Source organism: Botrytis fragariae (genome assembly GCF_013461495.1).
Source record: "Botrytis fragariae strain BVB16 chromosome Unknown tig00000012, whole genome shotgun sequence".
NCBI classification, from domain to species: Eukaryota; Fungi; Ascomycota; class Leotiomycetes; order Helotiales; family Sclerotiniaceae; genus Botrytis; species Botrytis fragariae.
In genome coordinates this window covers 2,187,535-2,214,846 of record NW_023500989.1, presented here as the reverse complement: position 1 = coordinate 2,214,846, position 27,312 = coordinate 2,187,535, and the positions used below count along the sequence as shown (strand labels likewise).

Here is a 27,312-nt window from a genome sequence, read left to right as displayed (position 1 = left end):
GACCATGCAATCCCTTACAATATGACTATCATTTCATACTTGGGTATCATCTAAGAATTCTTATCTTCTTACATTACATGTCCTTATAGAATTAAAAGCGTCTTCCTTCAATGAATTTCTATCCTCGACACCAAATCACCTCCCAAACGAGCGATCTCCGCTAACATCGCTGACTGGTTGATTTTAACATTCTTCGCTTCTTCGTCATCCCTATCGTTCTCTTCAGGTTTTACTGCATATGCCAAGTTCACTTTGAAGGCTCTAGATATATTCGTTTGCGGATTCCATAGTCCTCCAATTCGAGAGATATCTGTTGCACTACGGAAAAAGACAATGCTCCCACTGTATAGACTCTCTAATTCTTCGCCGAACATCCGCAGGGGTTGATAGTCGACTTTTTCAATGTTCAATTCTGATTGCACCTCGAGATTCTTGAAGCGATTTGAATCCTTTGCTTTAGAGGTACTGGCAGCCTTAGGATTTAAATGAATGACAAAATTATAGTCATTTGTAGATGTTGCAAACAGTGATCTGGTATCCAAGTTCAAGCCTTGGTCTTTGACGGCTTTGCAAGCTGATCGCGCAAGAGCGGTCATTCTTGCGGCTACCATTTTCGATGGGCCCTTGTCAGTAAAAGCGGTTCCAGTTGTGTCATGATTCGATGCTGCAAACACAACAGTGCGATTCATGCCTGGATCAATTTTTCGCCATGCCTCCAGCCTGGTATTTAAGGTGGAGACATCTTTATCTGTCATCGTACCGGTGAAATCCACGATTAGTGGAGTGGAACGCCAATCCCATTTCGAAATGAAGAGCAAAGTTCGTAAAAATCCAGACATAGCACTGGATGGCGCCTTCCACGGGTAAGGTTGTAGAAAAGCTCGCGCTGCTAAAAGCTCGATAAGCTCACCACTGACATGATCAGAAAGCATGTGGCGGTCGAACCATTTCTTAACAAGACGAATGGTTGGTGATAGAAGAGGAAATCGAGTACAATGTGTTGATATCGATTGCGTGTGCAATGGGAGCTGGATATTAAACCTTTTATAGATAGAGAGTGCTAAAGCTGCATCTTCTCGCGATCGATTATCACTGGACTTATCTTTGACCTGGCGCTCAAGAAGTGTTTGTTCTCGCTCATTGTGAATTCGAAGGCGAAACGTGGCGCCCGATGGATAAAAAACATCCAAGAAAGCACAGTTCTGCAGTGGTTGATCTTCATTCTCTATGCCAAGTCTCGTGATTATGGCATCGTTGGACTCGACCAAAAGCTCGCCGATCTTGAGAAGAAAAGCAATCTTAGTTCTTTGGATGGCAACAACATCATCTGGCCACCTACCAGATCCCTCAAACTGAATCAGTACATCGGCTGGGACATCCAAAGGTTGTCTAGGTGCAAACAAGGGAAGGTCAATTGACGAAGATCGCAATTGAGGATCTACTGCGGAAAGTTGTTTCAATTGCAACGGCAGACTCTCCATATCTCTGATATCCTTCTCGAAAGTATTGTATGCCTGTCTGAGGACCTCAAAAGCTTTAGAGCTATTTCCGTACGATGGCAATAGTTTCTCAAAACCCTCCCCAATGAAGCTCAATCCCTTGCTTATCTCGGCTCCAAAATGACGTTTTATAAGATAGGTGACAATATCTTCAAAGATGGAATAAGTTGAACCAGGCGACCAGACCAAACTTTCAAGAATACTTCCATCTTTGAAACGTCTCAACTCGGCTTTCTCACCCCAGAACTTTTGAAACTTTAATGCTTTCTTCTTATCTTCCGCAGGTGGACCATGGTCAACGAGACGACTTATATTCGCTGGATCAAAGAGAACAGCAATATTCAACATCTGGCCATTACTTGTTGACGGCCCCGAGCTTTTAATCGACCAAGGGATCGTTTCGATGGCCTTAATATCTAACAGCTTGACCCTATCGGACAAGCCCTCCTTCAAGGTAGCGAATACACGGTTTGCAAAAGTGGTAGTATGAATCTTATGATCACAACTGGACACACCATCTTTTTGGACGGGGATAGGAATGTTTACAATGCAGTCATATTTCTGCAGGATCTGATCGGCCTTCGTGATGAATGTTGCCTCGAACTGATCAAAAGTAGAGTCATTGAGCATCGTCAATGAAGTTTTTGCTTCATCACGCAGTAACTCGTAAGAAAATGGCGTCATTTTGTACAGAATATTGACGCCTCTTGGGCCATCGTAGAATACTGGAGTGTCAGATTTCGAAATCTGGAGATCTGGTGCCTCGTAAAGCACTGGCTTTTTAACCAGATCAGTGGTCGATAAATATTGAACTACTGCCTTGAACATTTGATAGCTGCTATATCCGGAAGATAAAAGGCTATGTCCTCTGGGACCACCTCCTTTCAGCAGCAGAGCTGTCAAGGCGGCCCACTCAAAGTGTCCTAACCCTCCCTGAGATATAGCACTCCCAAACCCTCTCTGTCGAAGCCAAATTCTGCCAAGCAGACACGCATCTTTGAAAGCTTCCGATGTCTTGGATGCATTATGGAGCAGCTGGAGATATGATTCAAAGTTACAGTCCGCACTCAAGGACGAATTGTAAAATGGTGAAGGCTCCGGTGTGGTGGCGTCGCTATCTGCTCCTTCTTTAGGGCGAATCGAGTTCTTTGTAGGGCGTAGCTTGGCCTCTGCGAAGCAGCCACGAGCAGCAGCAGGTATGATATGTACCTCAAATCGCGAATTTGGATCTCCTTTTGTGCTAGCTTTCCATCGAGCTACTAGAATCGGATGTAGGCTGTTTCCATTTAAGAGATCATATTCCAATGTCAAGTCTGGCATTGAAGTATGAAGTCCAGCTGCTATTGTTGCCAAATAGTACGCCCTCTTGTAGAAGTATCTATAATTAAGATAGTCTTTCTCTTGGAAAAGTGACTTCGGCATGTTCACAATCATATCGACACACAAAGGCTTTTCGGACTTGACCATAGTCCCCAAAGCATAACTTCCAACAACATTGATACCGGATGGTTTCGAATATACAAGTTTGTAGGCCGCATTATTGTCGGGTTTAGGATCAGGAAAGGGAATCGCAATTTTGTGAGTTTTGGAGAATAATTTAATGGCATCGGGAATCTATGAATCATATATAAGTAACTAGCATTGGTCAATTACTCTGGGTGAAGCTTACAAGAAGGGGTTCATGATCTTCAATGCCTTCAATCGCATTTTTGAGTTGGTGTAATGCGGATTTTATTCCGGCAGCGCGCTTCTCATAATTTGGTCGCACTTCATTCAACAGCTCATCTACTTGAAGTTTGAACATACTCGACTTATAAAGACCACCAGAATATAGCGCAGCATCCTGATCATCGTGTCGTCGTTTTGTAGGCGCATGTTTGGGTTTCGATTGAATTGCATCCGCATCATCAGATGAAGAGGCTTCGTCTGCCGAAGCATTCTCCGTGTCGACATTGTCTACCTTTGGCTTTTGGGGCTGCAGAGCTTCATCATCACTTGTATGTTCTAATTTGCGTCGTTTTGTGGTAAGAGGTGCCATTATGGTGATATTGTTGATGCACGAATGTTGACAATTTTCTCTCTTCTCTCTCTACGAGTACTAGAATTATATTTTTCAAAAAAAGATGCGAAATGTCTTAGCCCCCCATCCACTAAATTTAAGCTTAAATTTTAGAGTCCTCTTATCCTGAATCTCCGATAGCGGATAGGATCTTTGATTGCACAATTGTTTAGCATCGTTGCAAGTGGGATTCTTAAGTTAAATTTACAAAAAAACGGACTTCTGCATTTATTATCTTTACATCAGAAACTCAAAATGTCTGTAATCGAACTTGGAGAGTCCGTACCTGCCTTGACACCACATGTTAGTATTTCGACTTTTCTTTTTAGTGAAGCTAAGAAATAGCAATAGCGAAAAAAATCCTTTTTCGTGAGGCAATTCATATGATTCATATATCTAATACTTTTCTAGGCCACAAGTGTTTCATTACCCACGTGGAAGGACAATGTTGGTTACGAAGAGGGTGATCAAAGGGTTTTGGGGAAAATGACCACTGGATATCCTCGGTCAGTTTACCTTGATTCTCGTCAACTTTTTTCACTCAACTGACGCCGGCTGGTCTCGTGACTCAGATTCTTCATTCACAAACTTATTGTTGCATTCGCCGATGATATCGTCAAAGCATATGGCAGTCAAAATGAGCAGGCAATGCTCTTTCCATCGCCCAAGACTGCTAGGAGTTGTGTGGCGTTTATGCTTTCAAGAGACAAGTCGATATCTCCAAATCAGCTTAGTGTAATCGACTTAGCCCTTGAGCGTAATCAAACCTCATCAGAAGTCCTCACTAAGATTTCGCCTTCAATTTCTGCTGTTTTGTTCGCCAAGGAATTGTTCCCGATTGCAAAGCAATACTGGCAACATTCTGGAGACGGTGTTTCTAGCAGAAGAGCTGAATTTTGCCACACTCTCTTCCAAGAAGGATTACTAGTGAAAAAGACAGGCTCGCCAAGTCCTCAGGATGGTGGTAAGCTGTGTAAAGGTCCCAGGAGATACCAGAAAGGCTCTATAGACAAGACATCTAGAAGCCACAACGGCTCAGGTGTGGGCGACGGCCATCACTCCCCTACCTCGCCGATAAACTCCGAGGCTCGGGAAAGCTCGCAGTTCCTAGAGGAACGCTTTGGTCGAAATCTTGACGTTTCTTTCGTGGACAATGCAAGATCGGCAATTCGCCGTCGGATCGCAGGTTCCTTGGTTGGTGAAGTTGATTTGTCTGAGACTCCGAGCACAGACATGGCTTCCAATATGCGTGGAGTCGCCGAGCTTTCTGAGGACGATGTTTACCTTTACCCTTGCGGCATGAACTCGATTTACAATGCCCACCAGATGCTGTTGAAAACCAGAGGTTCTTTGAAAAGCATATCTTTCGGTTTCCCATATGTCGATACTCTTAAAATTCTGGAAAAATTTGGTCCCGGCTGCAACTTCTACGGCAACGGCTCTTCCGAAGATCTAGATGATTTGGAGAAAAGACTGAAAGCAGGAGAGAAGTATCTCGCACTATTTTGTGAATTTCCAGGAAACCCAATGCTAAATTGTCCGGACCTGAAGCGAATCCGGGCATTGGCAGACGAATACGACTTTGCTGTGGTGGTTGATGAGACCATTGGAAATTTTATCAATGTTCACGTTCTACCATTTGCAGACATAGTCGTCAGCAGTCTCACGAAAATCTTCTCGGGAGAATGCAACGTCATGGGCGGAAGTGCCATCTTTAACACTGGTGGAAAGTACTATCAATCCTTGAAGTCTGTAGCTAAGGCAGAATATGAAGATAATTACTGGGCCGAAGATGTTATGTTCATGGAACGAAACAGTCGTCACTTTGTATCTCGCATTGAAAAAATCAACGATAACGCTGAAGTTATCTGTGATATACTTCGAACCCATCCATTGATAAAGTCGGTTTACTACCCCAAATACAACGCCTCGAGAACTTTCTACGATGATTGTCGTACACCGAACGGAGGATATGGTGGGCTTCTTTCATTTACCTTCAAAGAGATGCCCCAAGCAGTCGCATTCTATGATAAGATTGAAACTGCGAAAGGCCCAAGTCTGGGAACCAACTTCACGTTGACTTCACCTTATGTGATCCTAGCTCATTACCTGGAACTGGATTGGGCGGCGCAATTTGGTGTACCTGCGGAACTCATTCGGATCAGTGTTGGTCTTGAGGATGCTAGTGATCTGAAAGCGAGGTTTGCAATGGCATTGAAAGCAGCAGAAGATGCAACTGCTTGATAACTTGTATGTAACATTATAGTTTAGCCTGCGTGTGATAGATAGCGTTCGGTACGTACGTTTCAACAGTATGGGCCACTTTATTCAAGAGATGTAGATAGGACAGCCTAAAACTAAAAGATCTTGACACAACACTATAAACAACCTTTTTAAGCATAATTGTAAGCAGTATTAAGTCGACCATTCTGGAAGAATTGTAGAATTCAGAATGTGCAACACAGCATAAAAAGTACCTACCTAGGTATCCATGAGTAAGTAAGTGGTATGCTTCAAAGTAATCAATCCAGTAACCTTACTTGACTTGAGGACCAATTAAATTCCAAATATTTCTTACCTATTGAACCTTGAAATAACTAGATATATTCAAATTGAATCAAATCAAGCTTCAAAATGTCAGATAATCAGACAACGAAGGGCTTGATGAAAGAATTGATGGAATTCGTACATTGAGTTTGGCCGGATTGTTCATCTCACGGCAATTCAAGCAAGGTACGCTGATTGGAAAGCTTAATTCACTGGCGCGATTGGAGGCTTATCAGGTGCTCTCGCGTGTTTGTAACTTATCTTCAACGCGTCGAATGGCCGAACTTAATTTATTTATTTTACAACTCGACTCTGAGTTTTATCAGAGTAACTAGATCGCGACATGGCTCCTCTAAAGCGTGCAAGACACGATGAGAGGGGTGTCATTGCAACTGAGAGTGCAAGCTCAACCCTACGTCATGATAATGTGCGTAGAACTTAAATACCAACCACTATCCTTTTGCGCCCTTAGATATTGGGAGATGTCCTCCACCTTCTGCCATACCTCCAAAATACCTATTCATGCCCATAGATACTGACGTTTTATCTTAGCAACGCAAACGCGCCAAGATATCTAATGGCGAATCTTCCTCGAGATCGTTACAAGTCCGCGATGATAGCCCCTCCAATTCTTCCGACGACGCCAGCGATGATGACGGTAATAATAATGACGATGAAGACGATGAAGAAATGACAGCTCCGCCTGGAACTCAGTACGAAATACTTCGCGATGCTGGTTTTAAACATTTGGAACACACCGAACACGATGATTACATTGCTACTCAGCAACTTCTTGCCAAAAATCAGACCCCTCGCACCAATCGCGCTGCCGAGAATTCCATCATCGAAGAAATTCAGTGTGTGAACTTCATGAACCATAAAAATCTTAAAGTTCCCCTAGGTCCACTTATCAATTTCGTCGTTGGGGAAAATGGGGCTGGGAAGAGTGCAGTTTTGACGGGCATCACACTCTGCCTAGGAGGAAAGCCTAGTGCGACGAATCGTGGAAGCAGTATGAAAAGCTTAATCAAGACAGGAACCGATCGGGGAATGCTTCTCGTCAGATTGAAAAATGAGGGTTCCGACGCCTATCGGCCAGAATTATACGGAAAGTCGATTATCATTGAACGTCATTTCTCGGGCAGTGGTAGCACTTATAAAGTGAAGAACGCAGCTGGTGGGTTTGTAACCAGTAAGAAGGGTGATATGGATGATATAGTGGAGTATTTCCAGCTTCAAGTTGACAACCCAATGAATGTTCTTACTCAAGATGAGGCGAAAACCTTCATTACGTCTTCTACCCCAGCCCAGAAGTTCGACTTTTTCAGGAAGGGCGTACAACTCGAACAACTTGACAATGACTACAAGCTTGTTTCCGAGAGTTGTGATCAGATCGAAGTTCTTCTTGATGAAAGCATGGGTGATCTTGAGGCATTGGAAAAACAGGCCGAGGATGCAGAGGCAAAGAAGAAGATTTATGATCAGCATCAAGACATGAGAATTGAGAAGAGAGTCCTCAGAAACCAGTTGACATGGTTTCAAGTTGACGAGCAAGAAAGCGAACTAGAGGAGCGCAAAAGGACAGTTGTGGAAATACAACGAAAGATTGAGGAAAAGGAGAAGATTGTAGATGAGAAAGACCGAGCATATCAGACACTTCATGCTTCAGTTGAGCGAGCTTCCGAAAAGGCAAGAATTCTTGGAGAGGAGCTTGTCCCTATCAAAGACGAAGAGCAAGAAGCCAAGTCGAAGGCTGAAGAGGCAGACTCGGAGGTTAAAAAGCTCCACCAGGAACACAAGGAGAGTAAGCTAGAACTCGAAACAGCAAAGCAAAAAGCTCGAACCATACAAGGGGAAATCGATGCCGAGCAGAAGCGTATTGAGGATGCCAATGGTGGATCTCTCAATCGAAAATCCACAGAGATCGAATCTGCTAAGGCGGAAGCTTCGCAGGCGAGAGCTGAATTTGAGAGGAGCCATGGAGAAATGCAAGAACTAGTAGAAAGTAGTCAATCTGCTAAAACTGCACTTGAAAAAGAGCAAGGGCCCTTGGCTGCGAAGAGAAAGGAAGTGGAGAACTGCAGGAACAGACTAAGAGAAATGCAGAACGAACGCCCGGATCCACTGCGCAGTTTTGACCAGAAAATGCCTGAGCTACTTCGGAGAATAGAGCAAGATCGAGGATTCAATCAGAAACCTGTTGGTCCTATTGGTCTCCACGTTAAACTCCGCGATCCTAAATGGTCCGATATTCTCGAGGTGACTTTTGGCAACACCTTGAATAGTTTCGCCGTTACCAACAAAGCAGACCAGATCAGGCTACAGAAAATGATCTCCTCCATGGGTATACTTCGAACTCAAATTTACATCACGAATCCCAAACCCATTGACACCACAAACAACGAGCCTGATCAGCACTTCATGACCATTTTAAGAATGCTGGATATTGATAGTGAAATTGTGAGGAATACATTGATCATAAACCAAGCAATAGATCAGGTATTACTGATAGATGACTTAGAAGATGCAATACGCATCATGGAGCCAAGGTCTATGCCTACGCATGTCAGACATTGCTTTACTCTCAATCCACAAAGAAGAGGCTGGGGTATTCGCCTGTATTGCAATGGCCCCAACTATCAAAATAGTGCACAGGACTATGTGTCACCCTACCGGTTCAAAGCTCGTATGAATACAGATGGTGAGCGCCGGATTGTCTTGCAACAGGAAACATTGAAACACTGCCAAGCTGAAGAGTCGAGGCTTGCAAACAATTGCCGTACAGCTCAACAGCATGTTCAAGAGGCAGACAGGGCGATCCAACAGCACAAGGTTGCCCAAGGCAGATTAAAGATTCGCTTACAAAAGGCCGAAGAACGTGTTGAATCATTAGAAAATGAATATAACAACCTTAACATTGAGGATGGCTATCTGGATTCCCTCAAAGCACAACTGGAGGAAGCGAATGACAATGTTACGCATTACGAAAATGCTTATGGCGCTACTACTCTTGCAAGGACTGAGTACAATACAACGTCTCTTAGCTGTAAAAATGCCTATAGAGCCGCCAAAAAACGTGTTGAAAGTCATGAGAAATTGATTGCCGACGCAAATCAGAAGGTCAAAGCTAAAGAACAGGCACGCGCTATAGCACTTGGGGATAAGAATGCTGCTATTGCGCAAGTTGGGGTCTATAAGGATTACGAACGAGAAGCCGAAACCAAGCTCGCAGATACGGAAACTCGAGTGAGAGAATACATTGAAGCGGCAACGCAGATATGTGCCAGAATTCCGGTACCGCCACATGAGACCAGAGCTAGTCTTGAAGCGAAGTACAAGAGTATTACGGATCAATTAAGTCAGTATAGCAGAAAGCTGGGGGTCACAGAGCAAGAAATTATTGATGGCTATGCAAAGGCTCATGAGCTCCTGAAGAGCTTCAAATCACGCCGTAAACACATGGAAGAATTGCTGCGACTACTTAAGTATTCTTTCTCTCTCCGCATGAAGCAATACCGCAGTTTCCAGAGACACATTTCTGCCAGATCTCGTATCAACTTCAACTATCTGCTGAGTGAGAGAGCTTTCAGGGGAAAACTTGAGATTGATCACAAGAACAGATTACTGGATGTCCATGTCGAACCTGACGAGACAAGTAATAATAAGAAGGGTCGACAAACCAAGACACTTTCGGGAGGAGAAAAATCATTTTCGTCTATCTGTCTACTTCTCTCTCTCTGGGAAGCTATGGGCGCCCCTCTTCGCTGTTTGGACGAGTTCGACGTTTTCATGGATGATGTTAATCGGGATGTGAGCACTAAGATGATTGTAAGTTACAATAAGCTCTACTCACAAATTTCTGATATGCTAATGAGTCGATAGATCAGCGCTGCTCGACGCGCCGTTGGTAGACAATTTATCTTGATCACACCCAAAGCCTTGGGAGCTGGTATTGACAACAATCCTGATGTGGCAATCCACAAGTAAGTCACTCAATTGCTAGTCTTATGCCCATATCGTCCTACTAACATATAACAGACTTGCAGCTCCGAGAGACAGATTACAGAAATCTATTCCCGAGACGATAAATCCCGCTTAGCCGAATTTTACTGTAATTTACTTGACGTTTAAGGGGCGTTGGGGACTTGTAAAATCACAGTGGGGGAATGTTTGATGCTGTGTCTTACGAAGATATGGCGTTATGGTGTTCACTGGTCCTCGAGTCCAGGTATGGTATTGCCCATTTGGCTGCTATGGGCGACAATTTTGATGTCAAAATAACATGAATCTGAATACATGACCTTTTATTGATCTTTCTATTCCTTCCTGCCATTCCCTTTATGCTACGTGAACATCAAAATCCATTCGTCTATCTCATACAAATCATCCACTAAATCCTCACCCCCTTACTCCTCAAAACATTAACTCCCGCCATCGCCGTGAAACCCACCCATTGACTAATCCCCCAACAACTCCTCCAAGCACTTGTGAATCCCTAAATCTCCTCTCCAAGAACTCTCGGGTATCTTTAAACCCCTCGGATTTATCCGTCGTCATGTATAATTCGGTAGCAGCGTAAATAGTGGAAAGACTGGCTCGCTTGGTATACCAGGAACTGTCGACTGAAATGTCGCCGGATAGAAACCAGATCTCGTCGGAGAGGGAATGTAGTTCGCGGAGAGAGGTGGGGAGATTGGTTGGTAGGGTAAGGAGACTTTGAGCCTGGGAGGGGTGTTAATTGGGGTGTCGATATATGTGGAGTTTTGAATGGTATTCAGAAGAGGGGAATTGTGAAGGTATTTTGGAGGTGGTTTTTAGTTTCTTATGGAATGTAACAACAAAAGTCTGAGCTAGAATTTACGAACCTCCTGCCATTTATGAATCACATCTTTGTTTCCCATCAATCTCTCCCACGTCAATGCCTTGACTCTCCTCCCCACTCCCTTTGGTGGTTCCTTTCCTTCATTTTCTAGAGGTGGAGCAATGAGTTCTGTGTGATTCTTCAAAGCTATTCTTTGGGTATACAAATGGTAATGTGCTAGACTAAATGCCCCTTTAGGAAAAAGATTTGTGGCGGCAGGTATATAACCGACATCTTGGGCGCCGAGCGAAAGGGTATCAAGAGTGAAGCCGTGAGTAGGGATGTGCGGAAGGGAGGCGCGGAGAATACTTGTTTCGGTGGGTGGAAAGGGAGAATCTGAGGGAGAGGGGCGGTCGTATGAATGATAGGATTTGGCGGAGAGAGAATTCGGAATTGCGCGATTGTATTGTTTGGTGAGAGGCCGTAGATGGCGGGGTAGTACTCTAATTGTGGAAAACGACATGTTTGGGAGGTGGTTTGTGAGGATAAATTTTGGTGGTGTTAATAGTAGAAGATTTTCTAATTCGATACCTTTCAAGGTTCAGCTTGGGCCAATGGTTGCCCGTCCCGCGGGATATCCCGTTAGGCTCGTTTTTTTGCGAGCTCTACTTGGAGTAAGCTCGAGGTAAGCCTCCCTTTTGCTTTTTCAACCGCAGAGCCTCGTTTATGAAGAACTTTGGCCGTCATCCATAAGCGGATGAAGCAATTGTTGGTTAAGTTCGCCGTTCTTTTCGTATTGGTCTCCTTCTTTGGTGCAAATGCCCTTGTAAGGTCACCTTTGATCCACTTTTCTATATGCAGTAAGAAATGTTACTTACCTCTCACAGCATGTATGTCATGTTTTTGTTGGTGTCTTTCTCGTCACACTTTTCGTTACCCCTGGTATGAATGTTTATTATCTGCGCGACGTCCCATTCGATGTGGATAGACTCGGTCGAAAACACATTGCGGCAGGCAATGTGGGCCTTCCCCTAGGGATGCAACGGCAACATTGTATTGCATGAAACTTTTGGTCTTATTCTGCAAGATACGAACGGGCACATGTGTACATATAATTGTACATATCAGGGGAAATGGACCTATCTCTATATTCTGGTCTTGTTCTTTCAGGCCAGAGGAGCTGAAATCGGGCTTGGAAATTACACTTCGTGGTTGAGGCATTGTCTCGTGGACATATCAACTTGATTCTGTCGTGCTACGGGGAAGAGCTTCCGTCCGGCAAGCCAGTTAAGCCCAGGTATTGTTGCAGATTTCAGCTGCAGGTCATCAATTTTTGGGAATCACCATATCATTGGCGTTTAGGCCCTCCGATTCAACGTTTCTTCCATAGTGCTAATAAGCATGCATGGGGTTGTTCAAACCCCCAACAAGTGGGTAGGACATGTTTTCGTTCACCTTGCTCATACGTTAATTGATGTATTGAAGCGTGTTTCATGAAGAAGTTCGCCGAGAGTCATAGCTCGTGGCAATATTGCATTTGCATTTGCGTTTCCATTTCTTTAGCTTTGTTCAATTGGATAAAAAGGACTGAGATCGCACATAATGTGTGAGAGATCCTAGGTGTAGATCGAATGAAAGGTACCTATTGGTGGATACGCACTCCCAGTTCAAAAGACTTCATTGGTGATCTGAAAGGAGGTTTGAGCTTCCTTATTCGATAAATTTGAACCAGACTTGATCGAGCCAATCTTCTCCGGAGTTCGTAGACTAAACTATTTTTGTGACTTGTGCGGGGGTCTGTATGTGCGGTGCCTATTAGAGAGATGTAAGTTTTGTAGAAGATTATTGAACTTCAAGATCTGTAATGGCCATTAGGTAAAATGAATCCAGGCGAGGTGATCCTAGAGATTCTTTAACCTGAACCAAATTGAGTAGCATGCGATGAATATCAGTCTGAATAATAGAAATAACTAATATGTCCAATTGAGACGGTGAGTTGAGAGGAGTAAGTTATGGGTCCACTGTATCATATATACATGACTACTCGCGCCGTACAATGAGAATGACCAAGAAGCACATATAATTCATGTTGACTCTAGGGTCATCCGTTGATTATACTTTGATGGAGCCCACGGCTCCGCGTTGTAGTCCGGAAATTTCGCTAAACGCTGGAGGAGTGAAGGGGCCCATAACCAAAGATAGACATTGAAGGTGTGGAGAACAAGTGGTTCGCATGATTATACTCCATACGTCGAGCTCTCTCTTTTTCAACTAGCAAAACAGCGAATCCAACGATATCGTACCTGAAAGTCCGCAGTACTATAAAAGCATGCCCAAGTGTAATCAATGCATGAGCGTGTGCCAAGATGTCTTCGTATGCTGCCATATCTAGAAGGAATTGACCAACAGAGGATGAAGATGAGTATAATATACAGTTAGCAACATTATGTATGTATGGAGGATGAGTAAGGGAATGTACGGTAGGATGTAAGAAAATGCTTCACTTGAGATAGTAGATTTCAGAAATAGAAATAGATACATATAATCATTTGTGATAATCATCAATGTCTAATTACTAATATCGCACCTACCAGTTACCGCATTGGGCTATTATTTCCTATTTAAGAGTGATGATTAATGGATTATGTCTCAGCTGAAGCCAAAAATTGATAGAGAGGTAACTGCCGGTTATCAACCGAAAAGGTAACAGTTCCTGCGCGCTACCTAGCTATTTTTCTCCAACTCCTCATTACATCGCGTCTTCAATAGGCACTCACACCTTACACCTTACACCCATCATCAAAACATCCACCACCCACCACCCACCACCCAACTCCCCCATCCATACAGATTTGAACCACACCATCTTTCATCTGTATTACCTCAAGGAGTAGTACACCCTTGTGAGCCATCTAGTCGGGTAAGGAAAATATAGAAATTTAAATCAAATTTTCTGTATCTCATCCTTTCCAACCCAACTATTGGTCAAAGCAACAACCAGGTAAGCTCTCACTTATGGCTCAGATGTCATTCATTCCCAACCCACCCCCCAAGACATCCTCAAGTCTTGTTCTCCCAATCCATTCATCAGCTATTCTTCGAGCTTTGTCACCGCAGAAAGGACGCGTTCCAAATAGGCAGATCCAACCCTTGACATTCATCCACCATCTTTTTTTGGTAACGCCCTTGTTGACGAACATTGCCGCAGGAAAAAAAAACAGACGCTGTGCCATACTGCCCTTGTTGAAGTTCTTCTTCCTTACGGGTCCCTATAAGCCGCATCGAATATTCTTCACGGAGCTTCACTGGTTCAACTCACTTACCGATTTCGATCAATTAAACGCAACGTTTAATTCGCCCTTACTTAGTCCATAGAATCCTTGTGCGCAGTCACTTAGGAGTCCATTTCGTCTCCAACCTGCAGGTTAGAGCATTAAGCAGCAGCAGCCTCCTGATTCTACTTATCACCTTAATACTTCACTCACAATAGATACAATGGGTATGTTCCCCAATACCCTCCCCTCCATTCCCAATTAGTCCATTCACCTTCTTTCTTATTCACTTTATCTGGTCTTGTTTATTCACGTCATTGAAACCTTCTTACCTTCGACTCTTCCTTGACCTTTACACAAACCACCCCACCTCAATCTTGCTTCCTTCAGAACATTTTATTAACAATCTATTATTTGATCTAGCGGACGACTCTTACCGACCACAAGTATGTTCAATTTCTTCTATCTCCTCAATCATTTCAGTATAGCATTGCGCGAACCTGAGCGTCAGCAATATCAGGCACTCTCGAAAGCCTTATGAGTCTTCGGCTTATGGCATCTCATTTCCAGGCGCAAACTAGTCGTGAGATCCCGTTGATCGCAACGCGCCAGTGCGCTTCTGTGGGAACCTTTCCTAATTGATGGCATAAGAACCTTGATGGTCTAACCCACACACAAAAATTCTCTCACAACACAGATTCCTTCATTGTCTTTTGTCTATCTAATGGTCAAAGAAGCTCACGTTTCACAGAGAGAGAGATCTCGTTCACCTCGTCGACAACGCTCTCGCAGTCCAGGACGCACTCAACGTCGTCGTTCATATTCTCCTCGCAGTCGCTCACGCAGCCGTGACGAACATCGCAGAAACGATCGCAGATCTCGATCCCCAATGTCGGGTGCTGCAGGTGTAGGTGGTTCTGGGGGATCAGCTTACGGTGGACAACCACATAGGACATACGAAGAGAGAGCTGCGGCCAGAGAGCAAATGATGAGCACTCTACGTGAATCATCGCAACAAGACCGTCGTGTCTACGTCGGCAACTTGTCATACGATGTTAAGTGGCATCATCTTAAAGACTTTATGAGATCTGGTCAGTGTTCGATAATGGAGGTTGGAGTTGGGGATATGGGCTAACCAGGGGTTTGATTTCTTTAGCTGGAGAGGTCCTCTTTGCTGATGTGTTATTGCTTCCTAATGGAATGTCGAAGGTGGGCGCCTATACGTGATTGGCTTTGAATCTTTTCTTTTTCTCTTGGATTTTGATGGAATGTTGGATTGACGGATTGGGACGTTGTTCCGCGGGTATTGTAGGGATGCGGGTAAGTAACAATCTTGACTTGAATGATTTCAAATGCTAACTCGAAGTAGCATTGTAGAATATGCTACGAGGGAGCAAGCTCAGCAGGCAGTCAACACTCTGTCCAACCAGAACCTTATGGGAAGACTCGTTTACGTTCGAGAGGTAAGCATGCATTCTATGCCGTTTCAATTGTGCTTTCAACGTTTACTAATTTTTACAATAGGATCGTGAGGCCGAACCCCGATTCACTGGTACTCCATCTGGAGGCCGTGGCGGTTACGAAGGCGGCGGTCCACCAGGAGGTCGTGGTGGTTTCCAAGGTGGTTTCGGAGGTGGCATGGCCCCTGGAGGTGGAGCTGGAGGTGGAGGACGTCAAATTTACGTCTCCAACGTTTGTCCCCATCTATCTTTACCCTTTTCATAACTCTAGTGCCGAGAATATTAACTTAGCGATTTAGCTTCCCTACACCGTTGGATGGCAAGATCTGAAGGATCTATTCCGCGGCGCTGGTATGTTTCCCTTCTGCACTAACACAAATGTGATCAAGATGTTGATCAATACTGTATAGCCCGAAATGGTGCCGTCGTTCGCGCCGATGTTCATGTTGGTCCTGATGGACGTCCAAAGGGCTCTGGTATTGTTGCTTTCGAATCTCCCGATGACGCCCGCAACGCTATTCAGCAGTTCAATGGTTATGACTGGCAAGGCCGCCCTCTTGAGGTCCGCGAAGACCGCTTCGCTGGTGCTCAAGGATTTGGTGGTGCTCGTGGAGGATTTGGCGGTCGTGGAGGCTTCGGTGGCGGATTTGGAGGCCGTGGAGGCTTCGGAGGTGGCCGTGGCGGATTTGGCGGAGGATTCGGTGGAGGTCGTGGTGGATTTGGTGGAGGTTACGCCGGAGGTGCCGGTGGATTCGATGGTGGTGCTGGAGCTCCCGCAGCTGCACCCAACCCTTTCACCGACCACGCTACCGCTGGAACAGAGAGAAGTGAGATTATCTATGTTCGCAACGTAAGTAATATTCGACTCCTCTCATCTTTCTACAGACTAACGTAAAATCTAGCTTCCATGGTCCACTAGCAACGAGGATCTTGTCGAGCTGTTCACCACCATTGGCAAGGTCGAGCAAGCTGAGATCCAATATGAGCCTAATGGACGATCCCGTGGTACTGGTGTTGTTAGATTTGACTCGGCCGAGAATGCAGACACCGCCATTGAAAAATTCTCTGGCTACCAATACGGAGGTCGTCCTCTCGGCTTGAGCTTTGTCAAGTACCAAATCCCTGGTGGTGCCGGTGATGCTATGGAGACAGAAGTCACTCACCTCACACAAGATCAAATCATGTGAGCTCTGATCTAAGCACACAAACTGGTCCCGCACCTTACGACACCTTTCACCCATGTTACAACACACTTTTCTTTTTTCAAGCTCGATTTTCTTATGTGTACTCAAAGATCTAACACCCAAAAAGTCATCGGAGGCTGAGAATTCTCTCTGCATGGATGAATCCTTTCATTCATCCATCATGGAATTGCTCTACTATTTCGTTGCGAGTTTGGAGGTGAATATTCATGCGCATTGCTTTCTATGTTTTCTTTCATTCAAAAGTCTTCTCACAGAATGGATCTAATAGCAAGTACAATTTCATTAGACTCCTGATACTCATAGCAATACAAGTCTATTTTTGAGATAAACTTCCTTCCATGGATATGTGAGCGTGAATGCTATAAATCAACGTCATAGAGTGTATGCCAACCAAGCAATGCTAAAAGGACAAGATTGTCACCTTGTTGGTCTGAATAAACAATCACAAATACTCGGGAATAACACAATCACATGAGTCCTTCAAATTTATATTCGATGATGGTCGTGAATCATTAATCATCTCCTGTATCATATCTGATTATTCACTTTATCAAAAATGACTTTGATCTTGGTCATATTATATAGTTCTTGAAGTCTCCCCTCTTGATCTCTTCTAATCGTGAATGTACAACTAATACCAAATCCCGAAATTAACTTTTATTCTCCTTCAAGAACAATAACACATTGATAATAGAGACACAACGAGACTCACGACCACGATCACACTCATACAACTTCAGATATCATACTACAACGCTACAGCTCGCACATAATCATGTGTCTCATACGCCCTTTTCGATACACCTGCTGCGACCGAACCTACGTCGAAGTCTCAAAACTTGATAGCAGCTGTCCCGACGGATGGCCGCTAGAGAAATGTCCCGAAGATCTATGTCTTGTACATGGTTCCAGAGTCAGAGATCAACGGTGGTTGCTTCAGGGTACATGTTGGAGATGTCAAGCCATGAGTGAGGGGCTTGAAGGAGACGATTACGAAGCTAGAAGACCACCTATCGATAATGCGTTTGTGGTTGAGGGTCTAGAGAACTGTAGTCCAGAAGGACGACGAAGAAGAGCTGAACATGCTGGAAACTGTTGGTTTTGTGGTGCCAGCAGCGATGGAGTCAGGGACTGCGAATCATGTGACGGAACGGGATGTGCACGCAAGGGCAAGAATAAAGCTGTCGAAGATGTATCTGAATGCCCTGTTAAGAAGAAGCGTCACACAATTGCTACTGTTGCCGGAGGAGGCATTTCCAAGCCTAGAAGAGGTAGACCACCTGGAGGCGGCAAGAAGAAGAAATTGGCAGCAATCAAAGAAGAGGGCCAAATGAATCTAATCTCGTCTTTCATGGAAGGCAATAACGCATACCAGCAAGGAGAGTTCCGTCCCGACATTCCAGAATCCTCATACAACAACTATTCTTGGCAATCCGCTGAACAGCATGGAGACCCTAGCTTACCTAGTTACGGCATGGCTATTGACGACGACCCCTATGCAGGACAATCCCATGGTATGCCTGTATTCACAGATCGGGCGCCCCTCCACCAATACGGTACCATGGCAGATTACGAAGTGAATCCGCAACAAGTAGAGCGCTCCACAATGGGTAATCAAGATCATCTCCAGTCCTCCATTGAATTTGATCACGAGGGATCACATAGTGAATTCAATACTGGCGACGGCGGTGAAGGAGTAAGGTCCGATAGTTTAGACACTTCTGAGGTACGTTAACATGACCCATATATGAAGAGGAATGAGCTAACAGGCTCTGAATAGAATCAGTTTGCCTTTTCAAGTGGCTTGCATCACAGTCATGATGTTGCCTTTTTGACTCATAATGACTGGCCCGAATATGCGGATAGTTTGACATTTTCTCCTTTAAAGGAGTCAAACAATGATTTCGCACCGATTCATGATACGGGTATGCAATCCGCAGGCCCGGTTGCACAGGCTGCTCAAATGACGGTCGATCGGTTCACTCCTCAACCACGTTATTTGCCTAGTCCCACTCTCTCAGAAGCTCATATTGCTCAGCATGCTCCTCCTAACAATTTCACGGCAACCTCAACCTCAACTCCGGCTTCGAATTCCGCTGTAGCAGGCAATACATCTGCTAATGCTTCTCTTCCTATTTCACGTATCGCTACTCCTCCTTAGAGGATTACTATTATTAACCGGCAATATGTACTTACGACATACTTACAAATAGACCTATATCTATACGTTCCAGAGTTCAGGACAACTTTGTGTTTTTGCTACATTTATAACCTGATCTAGATACCCTTCTTTTCTTCTGCCTGTTACTATCCTTCTCACTCTTTCTCTTCTCCTCTTTTTTCCTTTGTTTTCCTAGGCATGGAGATTTTCAAGTGTTTCTTTTTCTCTCGTTCATAGAATTTGGTGGCGAGTGAGTGGCTCACATAGACATGGAATTTGTGACGTTGACATAGATTGGGATGGATTTGTACTATAAGAAGATTTCCTATACCAATGGATTAGTAGATGGCGTGTTAGCTCATGAGTTGAAAGTGGCAGGCGTGGCAAGGGGCAGCTTAGAAGTCAGTGGGCTTGTTCATATATGGAAAGGGAAATATGTTGGTGGAAACAAATGGATTGTTCATATGTGGAATGGGATATATGCTGGTGGTCTGATTTGTAAATATTCACAGGCCGAGGAAGGGATATCATTACCTGTATATTCATCAATGAACATATAACACGTAAAAGACGGTTCCAGAATACAAGATGTGATAAGTAGTCGTGATTTTAACATAAAGGTGTGTGTAAGAGGATGGCCAAATATTAAATAAATGGTTGAATTTAATCCTTGAATAGAGGCTCGACAACTTGGCAAACGCTTCACATGCCCTTTTGGCATTAGATTAGTATGTACTCTTATGTACCAATCCACGAAGGCCAAAGTAGCAATCCCATATATGCGACGCCATGCTGTGATATCAACAACAAAATATCCACCCCCTTAATCATGCTGTTCGGCTACTTCTCCGGGGATATCGACGTCCAGTTCAGGACACTTTATTCATCCACCATAAAATAACTTCGATTCTTTCACTTCTTCTCGTCTCCTGGAGCAACAGCAGAAGTGGTGCCTATCTTTCTTTTCTTTGCCTTAAGCTTCTCTTTTGCTTTACTTCTATCTCTCTTCTTCAGCGCACTCATGCCACCCTTACATATTTCTGCATATCTAGCGAAGAAGGAATCTAATTGATCTGGCTGGACGACGGTGGACAGTTTTGTCTTTTCTGAACGTTTAGATTTGCCTTTGCCATTTGTGGCGCGAATGAGAAGTGGCATAGGGGCATCGCGTGAAAGGTCTGGGAATTGAGCAGTGAGGACATCGTTGAGAGCATTCATATCGACATCGTCGCCGGGAGGTAGCGCCGCGGTTGTGGAAACATCGGAGGCCGAGTCATAGCTATCTATTATGGCAGTCAGAAACCTATCCATAGAAGTCTGGAAAGGCTCCTCCGTTGCAGGAGCATATGGGTATTGAGACACTTACAACGTTTCTGTGTCAAGAAAACAGAACCATGATCTTTTTCCCGTCGAGAATCAAAAAGAGGAGCGAGTTTCGAGAAGAACTATTTGCGCAAAAGAATTACTAATTGCCCAAGGCTATATGAGTAGTAATAGAAACATACCTCATCATTACTTAAATGCGACACCATAGTGTAAACTGCTGTTGTAATGCTGTTTTTAAGCTGTGATTAATGATTGTGGGGGTGATGAAATGTGTGGGGTTCTGGACCAGGCTAAAGCAAGGCTGAAGCATTTCGTCAAGGCTACGGCAGGAAAAAAATGTTTGGATAAACCTCAAAATTTCTTATCGGTATCTGAAGACTATCGGATATTTTTTGCCTTTTAAAACAAAACTTATTGAATTTGTAATTAAGCTGCAATTGTTGACTCGGGAGTTGTAGCATTGATTAGTGATTCATATAGAGTCTGTTATTTATTACAGTATTTCACAAATATGGCACCGCCAAAATCTACAGCTCCAAAGCTACCCAGTAGTCTTCTTCAGCAACTGGGAATCGAAGGTGAATACTAGCCATTGACAACTCATTCCCATATGCTTACAATTTTGTGTAGATGGTGGTGGAAATGGAGGTCGAGGGCGCAAACGTCTCGGGCGTAAAGAAATGCGCAAAGCAGAAAGACAAGAGAAGAAGCAGAGTAGATCCCAGTCCTCTAGGCCTCCTCCGCAAAAGCGATTAAAGTCACAACATTCCAAGCATAATCATGCCGACAGTAATGAAGAGGAAGATGAAGATATTGAACCGTTGAACGCGAAGGTCATCCCAGAAACAAAACAAGACGATAGCCAAAAACCGAAATCCATATTGAAAACGACGAAGAAAGCAGACCCCAAACCAGCGAAAGCACCTGTTAAGGATGACGCGAACACCGAATCAAGGATAGGAAAGAATGTTTCGAGGGCTGTTAAGGATAAATTGGCAGAAGATGACGATGAGATCGCCGCTCTGGAGAAGAAATTGGGATTGAAAGGGAAGAAGAAAGGTCTACCAAAATCATTCCAAGAGGATGGGTTAGATGATCTTCTAGGCGATCTGGATGCCTTAGATGAGAGCGAAGACGAGGAAGTACAGGAAAAGAAAAAAGGAAAAGCGGAGGCAAATGACTGGCTTCAGCGCAAGAGAGCAGAAGCCCGAAAGCGAGCAAGGGGCAATGAAAGTTCTGAGGACGAAGAAGAGGATGAAGACGACGAGATGATGGACGATGACGACGACGAAGCGTCTGATATGTCAATGGATGAAGGTGATTTCTCGGGCGGCGATTCAGGTGACGACGAGAGTGATCTTGGAGATGAGGATACGGCTGAGGACGACTTCGAAGGTTTTGGTTCGGGGAGTGATGAAGACGCTCCCCCGAAGCCAAAAGTCCGTGAAAACCCGTACGTGGCACCTGTTTCTGCAACTGCAGCATCCTCTGGAAAATATATCCCACCTTCATTACGAAAAGCATCTTCTTCAGATTCTGAAGATTTAGTGCGTCTGCGGCGACAAACTCAAGGTCTGGTCAATAGGTTGACAGAAGCCAATCTAATATCCCTCCTTGGAGACATAGAAAAATTGTATCGGACCAATCCCCGTCAACACATGACTTCCACCCTCATCGATCTGCTCCTGACATCTGTTTGCGAACCAACGACTTTGCCCGACACTCTTATAATCCTCCCCGCCGGATTTATTGCCGCAGTATACAAGATTATTGGTACCGATTTCGGTGCTCAGGTGGTTCAAAGAATAGTTGAACTGTTTGACGAACACTATGCGCGTATAGTATCACTAAATCAAGAATCCTCGACATCCGTTCCCGATAGCAAGGAAACTACCAACCTGATAGCTTTACTTTCAGAATTGTATAACTTTCAAGTAGTAGGTAGCAGCCTCATTTTCGATTACATCAAGCTGTTTTTAGATACACTATCGGAACAGAATGCCGAGCTTCTTTTAAAGATTGTGCGCATCTCAGGTCCTCAACTACGACAAGACGACCCTTCAGCACTAAAAGACATTGTTACTATGCTTCGACCTGCCGTCCAAAAAGCTGGTGGCGAAGATAAATTGTCCGTGAGGACAAAGTTCATGATTGAAACCATCAATGATCTCAAAAACAACAAAATGAAAACTGGTGCTGTTGCTTCCGCTGTCACCTCAGAGCATACAATTCGAATGAAAAAAACACTAGGAACATTAAATACCCGAAGTATAAAAGCCAGCGAACCCCTGCGCATTGGTCTAAAAGACATTAGAGATTCGGATAAAAAGGGGAAATGGTGGTTGGTTGGTGCGAGTTGGGCAGGTAATGCCGAAGACGAGGAAGAGTCCACATCAAAGGTCAAAAGCACCAGAGAAGTTAAAGACGTAGATGCAGGGACCTCTGATCTCGTTCAACTTGCCAGAGAGCAACGCATGAACACGGATATCCGCCGAGCTGTATTCATCACCATTATGTCCGCCTCAGATTATCAAGACGCATATCTACGATTGATGAAGTTAAAACTAAAAAAGGTACAGGAACTTGAGATACCGAAAGTCTTGATACAATGTTCCGGCGCAGAAAAAATGTACAACCCGTACTACACTTTGATAGCAAAGAGATTATGTGGTGATAGAAAGCTCAAGATGGCCTTCCAATTCAGTTTGTGGGATCTTTTCAAGAAAATGGGCGAAACAAATGACGACGATGATGAAGATTTTGAAGAGGATATCGAGCTGGATACGAGGCACATTGTCAATCTGGCTAAGATGTTTGGTACGTTGATGGCAGAAGGTGGACTTGGACTTAACGTTCTCAAGAATCTAAATCTCAGCTATCTACAAGCTAAGACGAAAACTTTCTGTGAGGTTCTTTTTATCACTATTATTCTTCAAACTCAGAAAGCATCCAAAGAGAACCGAGATGCGAAAGCAATTGCAAATCTGTTCTCGAGGGTGAAGGAAACGCCTCAGATGATAACTGGGCTGCAATACTTCTTAAAGAAGGTAGTAGGCAAGACGGATATAGCAGGAGGAAAGGCTGAAAAGGATATCGTCAAATGGGGTTGTAAGGTCGCTGGAGATACACTTCAGGCATTACTTAATGCAGATACCCCCAGGTAGATAGTGGATAGCGATGTGCGATTAGTAGCTAGAAGATGGCATCCGTTATGAATTACTTTGCCCGTGCTTTCATATAACTAGTAGTGAGTGAAGACACGGGCTGCAACCTATGAAGATTGTATCCCTTAATTGTTTTGACCTTGGTTGATGTATATGTCAGTAGTGATTAACTAGTACTTTTATAAGCCGAAGCAACCCTTGCAAGTGCCAAATTGATTGTCTTTTTTGGGCTTCCTGGAGACTTCTAGCTTACACAATCAAGCGGCGCCGGGAACTCGCGGTTCTAAAAAGGGTTCTAAAGGATCCCCACGTGATTATCGGATCAATCCGCTTCGTCCGTCCGGTAACTAAACAAACGGCGGCGACCCTAAAACTTGTTGAATAACACAACAATACCCTTCATACAAAATGCTTCGCAGTTTATTAGTGCCCAGAGCGGCCGTCAGGTCTGCTTTCAGACAACAATCCTCGTAAGTGCAATGGCCGAACTTCAATTCCTGTTGAAAGTTTTCTGTACTAACTTTTTTCTCTTTTAGCAGTCTTCCCAAGATAGTTGCCCCTTCAGGAATTGCAAACTTATCGCGACGAGGATATGCCACTGAAGCTGGTCAGTAAATCCAGTCGATGTCACGGGGTGAAAACAACTGACATGTAGAAGAGGAGCAAGATTTGGTTATCATCGGAGGTGGTGTTGCAGGATATGTTGCCGCTATCAAAGCTGGTCAAGAGGGCATGAAAGTATGGTTTGCCTAACAGGAGGATTTTTTTTGCAGACTTTTAACATTGTCCGCAGGTAACATGTATAGAAAAACGTGGAACTCTTGGAGGAACATGTTTGAATGTCGGCTGTATTCCCTCGAAAGCTCTACTCAACAATTCGCATCTTTACCACCAAATTTTACATGACACCAAGGCTCGCGGTATCGAAGTCGGAGATGTCAAGCTTAACTTGCAACAAATGATGAAGTCGAAAGATACTGCAGTCGCTGGACTCACAAAGGGTGTTGAATTTTTGTTCAAGAAGAACAATGTTAAATATGTCAAGGGTACTGCTACATTTACTGGCGAGCACGAGGTCAAGGTCAACCTTTCTGAGGGCGGAGAAGAGACTATTATTGGAAAGAACATCCTTATCGCTACTGGTAGCGAAGCTACACCATTCCCAGGACTCGAGGTTGACGAGAAGAGAATCATCACCAGCACAGGAGCTATCGCGCTAGAGAACGTTCCAGAGAGCATGGTTGTTATTGGTGGAGGCATTATCGGTCTTGAGATGAGCTCTGTCTGGTCAAGACTTGGTACGAAGGTTACAGTTGTTGAGTTCTTACCTCAAATTGGTGGACCAGGAATGGATGCCGAAATCGCAAAATCATCGCAAAAGATCCTCAAAAAGCAAGGCATTGACTTCAAGCTCAACACTAAGGTCATGGGTGGTGATGTTACTGGTGAGAAGGTCAAGCTTAGCCTTGAGGCTGCAAAGGGTGGCAAGGAAGAAACCGTACGCTAAACTCACTAAATATTGTATGTATACGCTAACAAATTCTATAGATTGACGCAGACGTCGTACTCGTTGCTATTGGACGAAGACCATACACTGCAGGTCTCGGATTAGAGAACATCGGTCTCGAGACTGATGATAAGGGAAGATTGGTCATCGACTCGGAATACCGAACCAAGCTGCCTCACATCCGAGTTGTAGGTGACTGCACCTTCGGGCCTATGCTTGCCCACAAGGCCGAGGAAGAGGCCGTTGCGGTCGTTGAGTACATCAAGAAGGGATACGGACACGTCAACTACGCAGCCATTCCATCTGTTATGTACACACATCCAGAAGTCGCATGGGTTGGCCAAAACGAACAGGAGCTCAAGGCTGCTGGCACCAAGTACAAGACCGGCACATTCCCATTTTCAGCAAACTCAAGAGCGAAGACCAATTTGGACACTGAAGGCATGGTAAAGATGCTTGCCGATGCTGAGACTGATAGAATCCTTGGTGTTCACATTATCGGACCAAATGCCGGAGAGATGATTGCAGAAGCTACATTGGCTATTGAATATGGCGCATCAAGTGAGGATATTGGACGCACGTGTCACGCACATCCAACTTTGGCAGAGGCATTTAAAGAGGCTGCTATGGCTACCTATGGCAAGGCTGTCCATTATTAGAAGAAGGCTAAAGGTGGCGGGGGCGTGATTTGATAATGAATGGCGCGATCATAAGCATGAGCATCAGCATGAGCATGAGACTGAAATCTGTGATTCGTGCAAATATGTTTATATAAATCGTGTGCAGTACTCATTGATAACCTATGAAACCGTATAATTTCTGAACAATCTTTGACTAACTCCTTCCTATCTGTGACCTTCGCTTCCTCTCATGGCCTCTTTCACAGACTTGAACAGAATGAGACTCAATAATGGTATAATCCGGAAACGACAACAAGCTAGGAGGTAAAACTCAAATCCGATATGCAAGCCGATTATTTTGTAACCCACATCTTCCGCCGTGATGCATTGCATCTCTCATATCTCTCACTCCCCCAAAACCACTAAGAGCACCCAGACTTCCGAGACCACCTACATTTCCCAAGCCACTCAATCCACCTGCCGCGCCTAAACATGTACCTGAACCAAGTAATCCGACATCTCTATAAGGACTTCGCCCGAGTCTAGTGGGAGACAGTTGGGCATAACTTCCTGTGTTATGTCTATGGGTCGTCCGTTAGCACAGTTGTTGTTGTTACCTTGTGTTCATCGGTAAATTATCAAACTTACAATTGCTGGGCAACAGGCTCCATATTCATACTTGAACATCTTCCATCACCCCTCGCATACCCTCTCGCGCTATTCGTGTAGGAGTTCAAACCACTGTCGCAATGCGGACATTCGCACGTGGTATAGTACATATCTTGGATCTGAGATTGTGAATAAGATTGAGATTGGAGTGAATAATATTGAGCTTCGATACAAGTACGGCAGTAATGAGCGCCAGTTCGTGGATCTTCTTCACAGGACTGGCAGTCGTTATGGATATGAGTAGAATTGTGGGAAGGATGGGTGCGTGGGATGATCAGGGAATGTGCGAGCGCAGTTTGGGGTCGACGTGGTGTTTGGAGGTGGATTGGGTCGACGTGGGGGTCTAATTGGCGGAAAACATTGGGATTGTGTTTGCGGAGGCAAGTAAGATTCATTGTGATAATGGTTGAAAACAAAAGGATGTTTTGAATTATTAGGGTGTAAAATTTGAAAGGGTTGTGAGGTTTGTAGGGCTGTAATAACGTTTATTGAAGGGTTACTGGATTCGAGAGAGAGAGATAGATATTCAGCGAGTTGTTTTATACTTGGGGGGAAGAAATACCCCCTCGCTGTGAAACGATAGTTTTTGCCCAACATAATGAGGCTTACACTCATGTGCAACCGGGAATATTAGGAGATAACAACGAAGAAAAGCCCTTATTGTAGTTTATGTGACGTTTTGATATACTCTTCTTAGGCAACAGGAGATTGCTGATAGGTATACTTGAAGTTACACAGAAGTTGAGGACATCAAGCAAACATAGTTTGTCCTATCGCCGTATGCAATGTCACTTCCGAACAAAAGAGCGATTGGTCTTCGGTGAAGCAATGATTGCCGGATTTGTCTAGAAGAGCCCCTGGAGAGGGGGATAGTGGCGGTCCCAAGCTCAATGGGAGATAGAAATGGCTTCTGGTCGCCTTAGAATGCAAAACTTCACCTCGGTGTACTAATGCGGGAAGAGTTGAACCCTAACCCACCAGCACAATCCCGAGGGGCAGTGTTTGTACCTGTATATTAATGA

The 27,312-nt window shown here is 44.3% G+C and overlaps 9 protein-coding genes across 9 annotated transcripts; 4 read left to right on the top strand and 5 right to left on the bottom strand.

Moving 5' to 3' along the window:
• Window positions 1-107: 107 nt before the first annotated feature.
• Window positions 108-3,537, bottom strand: Bfra_002908 (putative pre-rrna processing protein utp22 protein; the record flags this gene model as incomplete). The annotated part of the gene is made up of 2 exons (XM_037333321.1): window positions 108-3,113; window positions 3,169-3,537. 2 exons carry the CDS (start codon window positions 3,535-3,537, stop codon window positions 108-110), a joined length of 3,375 nt encoding a protein of 1,124 aa, XP_037195449.1.
• Window positions 3,538-3,813: 276 nt separating this feature from the next.
• Bfra_002907 (putative cystathionine gamma-synthase protein) lies at window positions 3,814-5,802 on the top strand (the record flags this gene model as incomplete). The annotated part of the gene is made up of 3 exons (XM_037333320.1): window positions 3,814-3,861; window positions 3,970-4,064; window positions 4,131-5,802. The coding sequence occupies 3 exons, from the start codon at window positions 3,814-3,816 to the stop codon at window positions 5,800-5,802; spliced, it is 1,815 nt and encodes a 604-aa protein (XP_037195448.1).
• Window positions 5,803-6,448: 646 nt separating this feature from the next.
• On the top strand, window positions 6,449-10,204 carry Bfra_002906 (putative dna repair protein; the record flags this gene model as incomplete). The annotated part of the gene is made up of 4 exons (XM_037333319.1): window positions 6,449-6,532; window positions 6,658-9,933; window positions 9,988-10,088; window positions 10,144-10,204. 4 exons carry the CDS (start codon window positions 6,449-6,451, stop codon window positions 10,202-10,204), a joined length of 3,522 nt encoding a protein of 1,173 aa, XP_037195447.1.
• A 314-nt stretch (window positions 10,205-10,518) lies between these two features.
• On the bottom strand, window positions 10,519-11,429 carry Bfra_002905 (putative ubiquinone biosynthesis protein coq9 protein; the record flags this gene model as incomplete). Its single annotated transcript, XM_037333318.1, has 2 exons — window positions 10,519-10,827; window positions 10,971-11,429. 2 exons carry the CDS (start codon window positions 11,427-11,429, stop codon window positions 10,519-10,521), a joined length of 768 nt encoding a protein of 255 aa, XP_037195446.1.
• Window positions 11,430-11,548: 119 nt separating this feature from the next.
• On the bottom strand, window positions 11,549-12,127 carry Bfra_002904 (uncharacterized protein; the record flags this gene model as incomplete). Its single annotated transcript, XM_037333317.1, has 3 exons — window positions 11,549-11,757; window positions 11,785-11,819; window positions 11,844-12,127. The coding sequence occupies 3 exons, from the start codon at window positions 12,125-12,127 to the stop codon at window positions 11,549-11,551; spliced, it is 528 nt and encodes a 175-aa protein (XP_037195445.1).
• Window positions 12,128-14,902: 2,775 nt separating this feature from the next.
• Window positions 14,903-19,004, top strand: Bfra_002903 (putative rnp domain protein; the record flags this gene model as incomplete). Its single annotated transcript, XM_037333316.1, has 9 exons — window positions 14,903-15,269; window positions 15,335-15,401; window positions 15,548-15,641; window positions 15,703-15,870; window positions 15,938-15,989; window positions 16,049-16,488; window positions 16,541-16,821; window positions 17,606-18,569; window positions 18,624-19,004. The coding sequence occupies 9 exons, from the start codon at window positions 14,903-14,905 to the stop codon at window positions 19,002-19,004; spliced, it is 2,814 nt and encodes a 937-aa protein (XP_037195444.1).
• Window positions 19,005-19,916: 912 nt separating this feature from the next.
• On the bottom strand, window positions 19,917-20,536 carry Bfra_002902 (putative signal recognition particle 14kd protein; the record flags this gene model as incomplete). The annotated part of the gene is made up of 3 exons (XM_037333315.1): window positions 19,917-20,287; window positions 20,371-20,449; window positions 20,510-20,536. 3 exons carry the CDS (start codon window positions 20,534-20,536, stop codon window positions 19,917-19,919), a joined length of 477 nt encoding a protein of 158 aa, XP_037195443.1.
• A 305-nt stretch (window positions 20,537-20,841) lies between these two features.
• On the top strand, window positions 20,842-25,660 carry Bfra_002901 (putative nuclear protein; the record flags this gene model as incomplete). Its single annotated transcript, XM_037333314.1, has 7 exons — window positions 20,842-20,908; window positions 20,961-23,438; window positions 23,922-23,964; window positions 24,031-24,101; window positions 24,150-24,232; window positions 24,288-24,992; window positions 25,043-25,660. 7 exons carry the CDS (start codon window positions 20,842-20,844, stop codon window positions 25,658-25,660), a joined length of 4,065 nt encoding a protein of 1,354 aa, XP_037195442.1.
• Window positions 25,661-25,952: 292 nt separating this feature from the next.
• Bfra_002900 (uncharacterized protein) lies at window positions 25,953-26,685 on the bottom strand (the record flags this gene model as incomplete). The annotated part of the gene is made up of 2 exons (XM_037333313.1): window positions 25,953-26,202; window positions 26,270-26,685. 2 exons carry the CDS (start codon window positions 26,683-26,685, stop codon window positions 25,953-25,955), a joined length of 666 nt encoding a protein of 221 aa, XP_037195441.1.
• Between the last annotated feature and the right edge of the window lie 627 nt (window positions 26,686-27,312).